We start from the raw sequence: 6,628 nt of genomic DNA, 5'->3' as shown, positions 1-6,628 counted from the left end.
TAACAGTCTGTGAGAAATAATTTCTTTTGATTATTATTATTGAATGCGTTTGTAGAAGAGGTACCTCATAGCCGATATACCAGTAACTTGAATATTATATTGGTCTATTTTGTGGTAATAGTGATGTCGAATCTGTTTGCAGATACCATTACACCCGTTCCTATTTCTCGATATTATTATTATTATTATTATTATTATTATTATTATTATTATTATTATTATTATTATTATTATTATTATTATTATTATTATTATTATTATTTGCAAATTACATTTTTTGATCTGACTAAGTAAGGAAAAACATATCGGTAACAATGTCCTTTACCATAGCAGAAGAGACAGGTTCCAATGATGGAGGAAGTTCGTTGCGGTTTCGTTTCTATGTTTTAAGCTGTAGATACAAGTTTCATATGGCCTCAATACTGAAAAGGTACGTAAAACTGTAACCTATAAATCTTAAAGAAATAAATTACATATGATGACATTTCAAGACTTCTGCAATGCGACAAAGCATTCACAGGAAACACAATTTCTAGGAAGAAAAAAAATGATAGTAACTTCATTCTAGTGAAACGAATTTATCATTTTTCTTCAGTGTTCTGCGTTCTTTATGTGTCATCAGTATTCGAAACACACCCGTCACATTAACAACACTTAAATTGGGAGCATCTGAATAGAGAACAATTTTCCTGTAGTCTATTCTATACAAAGGAAAAATTTCGTCACATCTTGATAATGCCCTCTTCAATATGGTACTATAGCGAGAACTAATGACAGTTCATTGAAGATTGCGTTTTATTGGTCTTTGGGTGGGGGAGGATTAGGAGGCCTGGCTTCGATGACAATCGTATAATTGGCTCCCTTGAATAAGTGCCAAAAGGAAGAGCATTCGACAAGATTGGAGGCAGTGACATTGCTCAATGACTGAAAATGAAATGATTACGCCGTATCTGCTCGAAGGGAGAGACTACTACGACAGTTTGTATATGAAGATCGTTAGTGCTGTTGGTGCTTGCAGTCTGAGTAATTCGTTTGAAGTGCTACTTCTCCAACTGAATCCTGAGATGACTGAGTCTGTGCTTAAGATCGAGTTTGTGGAAGAGGTGTTGGACTGTATCTCAAGATCGCACAAGATCAAAATAATATCGTTCTCCGTTACTGAACGTAGTAGTGCCGAACAGAATTTCCATAGTGTCGTGGTGGAAGGTCGGAAGGGGGCATTATCTTGTAAGCTCTTCTTGCTTTTGAAGTGTTTGCCCAGCAACGTTCCAGTGAAAGATGTCATTCGAACAGTAGCTTTTTACCGTAACGAAGCAGCTTTTTACAATCACGTCGCGCCTGTGTTTTTAGATTTTCAGCAAGTTCGTCGAGTGCGTACCCAATTCCAAGCATTTCCGACGTGTTACCTGGCTCGTGCAGACGGAAAGAATGACGTAATCGTTGTCGAAGACCTGAAAGCAGAGGAATATTGTACGATCGATAAGAAACAAGGTTTGGACTACGGTCATTGTGTTTTGACAATGGAAGAGCTTGGTAAGTTTCATGCATTTTCTATCGCAATGAAGGACCAGGACCCAAACTTATTCAACGCACTTTGCCACAGTATCCGGGAAACGACGTTTAGTCCGGAGTTCCGAAGTTGGTTACATCCGCTGTTGCAAAGTGCTTCCCAAAACGCACTGGAAGTCCTGAAAGAAGAAAAAGTAGCAGATAAATACGTGGAGAAATTAGAAATGTTTTGTGAAGATTTCCTTGAGAGAATGATACAAATGGTTCGTGATCCGGAGCGTACCCATGTTATTTGCCACGGTGATTTGTGGACTAACAATATACTGTTCAGAAGTTACGAAGCTGAAAAACCACAGCAAGTTCGTTTCATTAATTTTGATGCATGTAGGTGTTGTTCCCCAGTAGTTGACCTCACATATCTTCTCTACAGCTGTGTTTCAAGGGAACTTCGTGAGGAACATTTAGAAAAACTGTTACGTGTTTATCACCATAGTTTGGCTGATTTCTTAGATCAACTGGGTTCGAATCCTGGGATTTACTCGTATCAAACTTTAGTGGATGACTGGAGGGAGCTTTGTCTCTATGGACTTGGTACGGCGTTGCTCAATATTCCGATAATTTACGCAAGTGCTGAATCAACGACTGAACCATCAAACGCCGGCGTTGAGGAGAGTGTTTCAATGGAGAAGGTGGGAAAAGCTAAGCCAATTGTTGGAGAATTGGCTCGCCAGAAGATAATTGACATTGTAGAGGAGTTTGTTGACAATGGATTCTTGTGAGTTATTCTATCTGTGTGTCAATGAAAAAGTGACGGATTAACAGGTGGTGCGAATAATATTCTAAAAGTTGATACAGAAATGAAATTATTCATATATTCATATATATGAAGGTTTATATATATATATATATATATATATATATATATATATATATATATATATATATATATATATATATAAACCTGAAGTGTTATGTGTTATGTGACACTAAAACTACACTTAAGGGTCTTCACTACAGCGAAATTAAACTACCGCTAATTTTAGAGTTTTTCTGCAATATCTTCAAAACAAATAAAAATATTTGAAAAGCAGAAACGTAGTGAACTAGGCAATATGATTTTGCATGTGATACCGTTATCACAATTTACCTATCTGTTTTTGGTATACGCTATTTACAGAATCCGCAAAAAATGCTAAATCTATCTTCAGTTCCAAATCGAAAACAGATAGGTGAGTTGTGATAACGGTATCACATGCAAAATCGTATTGTCTAGTTCACTACGTTTCTGCTTTTCGAAAATTTTTATTTGTTTTGAAGATATTGCAGAAAAACTCTAAAATTAGCTGTAGTTTAATTTCGCTGTAGTGAAGACCCTTAAGACATTCGAATAACCATATTAAAAATACATAAAGACTCCTACTTGCGGTGAATTTCTCGTACGTCAATCTTGTATGTTTTATGTGTAAAAATCTTTTTAATAACCAGCTTCAGATAGCCATGGGGTTTGTGCATATATATATATATATATATATATATATATATATATATATATATATATATATATATATATATATATATATATATATATATATATATATATATAAATAGTTTGAAAAGTAAATCTATTTCACTAAAATTATATTTTGATATAAAAATGAAGAAAATCAGACTACGATTTGGGATGGTTTTGATTTTTTTCCTGTAATTTTTGTGTGGGACCGTGTTTTCTGAAATAAAAACAATCATATCAGTCTGGAAATTTTTGATTAAAATTTGATTAAAATATTTTTTGATTAGCAAAGCATTTTTTAAATCACGCTAGACATTTTATACATCATACACCAAGTAAGAGTACACTACTCTGTGTGTATAGATATAAAATAGTACAGAATAAAATTTCACTATTCTTTACTATTATAAGAAATACATACAATTCTGAAAATATTAATTGTAATATATTTAAGACTCAGTGACTGAGACTTGATGATAGATTTAATTAATAATACATCATTAACCATCGTTGTATTGTTCTTTAGCTAGTGTTGTAATGAAAAACTTGATGGGAATACTTTTTAACACTAGTTTCACCTTAATACAGTATTTCCCAACTAGTGTGTCGTGACCCAATTATGAGTCGCGTAACCCTATAAGATATGTCGCAAAATTTTGGGTTTTAAAAATCATGAAGCATTTATAACAAATAGTTAACATTACTCTGGGACAGAGTGTATCAGTCAACGTCAAGAGAAGTGCGGAGTTTTTCACAATGCATATTATACAGAAAATTTGGTTAATTACTGTAAAATATGAATGCAAAAAAAAAAAAAATGTTTAGGAGTAAATTCTCAAGTGGTAATTTCCTCTGTAAACGAAACTGGCTGAAGTTTCCTACACTCGTTCAAAGTGACAAAACTGCTTCAGTGGGAACAGGAATGGATACAGGTAGTATGAATTGAAAAAAGTTTCAATTAACATGGTAATTATTTTAATTACTTTTAAAATTGGTCACTTATTTGTTATTTAGGTTTATGCCTGTATTTGTGAGCGAAAAGTCATTTAACATTTTAGGAAGCATAGGACAAATCTTAAAAGAAACCAGGGATGCGTTACAGCTAGTATGGATTTAAAAGTTCCGAGTTAGCTTGAGTTATAAATACTTTTTATTATATACAGTATATCTAGGGTGTATGATTTTTAAAAAAATAAATGACACAATAGTTGACCATAAACGAGAAATACGTTAATGCAGCTGCACCGATGTAAGCTTCATGTACCTTATTAATGGACCTGTAATTTATTATATTAATAACCGATAAATCCATAAGTAAATCAATTATTATTAATATAATAAATTACAGCTCCATTAATAAGGTCCATGAAGCTTCCATCGGTGCAGCAGCATTAACATATCTCTCGTTTATGGTCAACTATTGTGTCATTTATTTTTTTTAAAAAAATCATACGCCCTAGATATACTGTATAATAAAAATTATTTATAAGTTACGCAAACTCGAAACTCTAATCCATACTAGATGCATACATGCATTCCTGCTTTATTTTAAGGTTTATTCTACGCATCCTAAAATTTTAAATGACTTTTCGCTCACAAATACATACATAAAAAAAACCTAAAAGCAAATATTAGATCAATTTCGGAAAGTAGGATATATATATATATACTTCTTCTTCTTATGAAACAATAATAATAATAATAACCCTGTGAGGAAGCTCTATTTTTTAAATTAAAAATCGTTTTTAGTTAATGTACAGTACATTATGGTATTTTGTTCAGTCTGATCTTTAAAATTTCGAAGGGTTTGGGAGTGAGGAAAGTATCCAACTCTCCCATCTAATTACGACCTTCCTGATAATGTTTAGAAACTGTTCCACAGTCACAAGCTAAAATGTGTAAACACACACACACACACACCCTTCATTCTATTTTATCAATAACTTTCTTTCGAACTACTCAACGAAGGTTAAGTATATTGAATACACACGATAATAAAATTAAAGTTGGCTGTTAAAACGTAGAATTGTATATTAGAAAAATTAATGTACCGGATTGGATATAGGGCTGTAGTCCAGGGTATTTAGTGATATACGCCGTATCATCATCACCATATAGGTATTCTGCCACTGTTGCCAGTCACTTACCGAGACTGAGAAGCTTCCATGCTCCACGGTCTTCTGCTAACCTTTTCATTTTCACGTACGATTTTTCTGTTTGTTATCGTCCATTAATTGCAGTCTTCTTCGCCCGTCCCTCTCTTTCCTGTCATCATATCTTCTAGCACGTTCTTCATGATACAGTTCCTTCTTAGGTGAGTTCATCCAGTTTCTCTTCCACTTCTTAATAATATTTAAAATTGTTCTTTTCTCCCCTATCATTTCTAACACCCTTTCATTCATTTTCCACTCTTCCAAGCTAATTGTCTCAATTCCTCTCCACACCCACATTTTGAAAGCTTCCAGTCTTTTTTTTTTTTTTGCATAATTTTTACGTAATGTCCATGTTTCTGACCCATACAGTACAATATTCAACACGAGACATTCTATGAATCTTTTTATCAATTCTTCATTCAAGGTCCCACAAAATAATATTTTCCTCTTCCTAAAGGCTTCTTTCGCCAATCCTATCCTTGCTTTTGTTTCATTGGCTATAGAATCGGGCTGTGATTCCAACCATAAAGTGACTATATCACTTTATTTTCTATCTGAGTAGCCGCTGTTCAAGAATATCGATCAAGCGAAATAAAACTTTTTTTCTCACTATTCTGCAATGACAAAAGAGATAAGGTAGATAAATTAGTGTCTCTTTCAACATTGAGGGTACATGAAACGTGGACTCATAGGCTAATGTGAAATTCGAACAGGAACTTGAATCCAGGTTTCCCGCGAAGGTGCATCCACTAACCATATAGATACGAAGGAGGACATCAGAAGAGTGGAAATATTACATGCACCCTATCTTTGTTCAAGTTCATGTTATTTTGACCAATTACTACGGAAGCTTTGTTTAATTATGATAATCGCATTTCTCCCTACTCCGGAAATATGATTTTCGAAATTCTTTGCTGGTGTATCGGGTCTCGATTTCCTTTGGTCCTCTCAATGGATTCTCCTTCTGAGTACCTACGCCCAGGGGTAAAAGTGGATCTGAAAAGGTAGGGGACGTATGACGTCAAGCCATTCACGGTATCTACCTTTGCCCATTGTATTTTATTTTTAGAAAGCGGGGAGACGCCACAGATATTTTCTGGAAGTGAGGGACGACGTTCTCTCGCGTTTCACCTCACTTTTACCCCTGCCTACACCTATTTATGTTATTAATGGAGTCGTTTATCTGAGAAGTATCACCAAGAAAATAGCATAAAATGCTTTTATAGAGTAATAAAACAATACAATCTTTTTTAAATAGTAATACATACGTTTTACATTGTTATTTTTTCTAAATGTCTTCTCCATTGTCATAATATGTCTTTTACATTAAACATAGAAGTTCACAAAACAGCGTATACCTTGTGAAAATTTTGGGATTACAGCACTGATTGGATGAAAGGGACATTTAAATAGATTTGAAGACGCCAATAAAATTAAATGATTAAAATTTCCGTTC

The 6,628-nt window shown here is 33.8% G+C and overlaps 1 protein-coding gene across 1 annotated transcript; it reads left to right on the top strand.

Moving 5' to 3' along the window:
* Positions 1 to 969: 969 nt before the first annotated feature.
* On the top strand, positions 970 to 3,014 carry LOC145663765 (uncharacterized). The gene has a single exon (XM_081729854.1). It carries the CDS (start codon positions 987 to 989, stop codon positions 2,286 to 2,288), a length of 1,302 nt encoding a protein of 433 aa, XP_081585980.1. The 5' UTR covers positions 970 to 986; the 3' UTR covers positions 2,289 to 3,014.
* The last annotated feature ends 3,614 nt before the right edge of the window (positions 3,015 to 6,628 follow it).

This window comes from Thermobia domestica, chromosome 11 (genome assembly GCF_964235325.1).
Source record: "Thermobia domestica chromosome 11, izTheDome1.hap1.1, whole genome shotgun sequence".
Classification (NCBI taxonomy): Eukaryota; Metazoa; Arthropoda; class Insecta; order Zygentoma; family Lepismatidae; genus Thermobia; species Thermobia domestica.
The sequence above is the reverse complement of the archived record's forward strand: the minus strand, read 5'-3'. Positions and strand labels throughout refer to the sequence as shown.

Bases quoted from the DNA above. Each gene is read 5' to 3' on its own strand.
- LOC145663765 (XM_081729854.1), top strand. From the start codon at position 987: ATGAAGATCGTTAGTGCTGTTGGTGCTTGCAGTCTGAGTAATTCGTTT.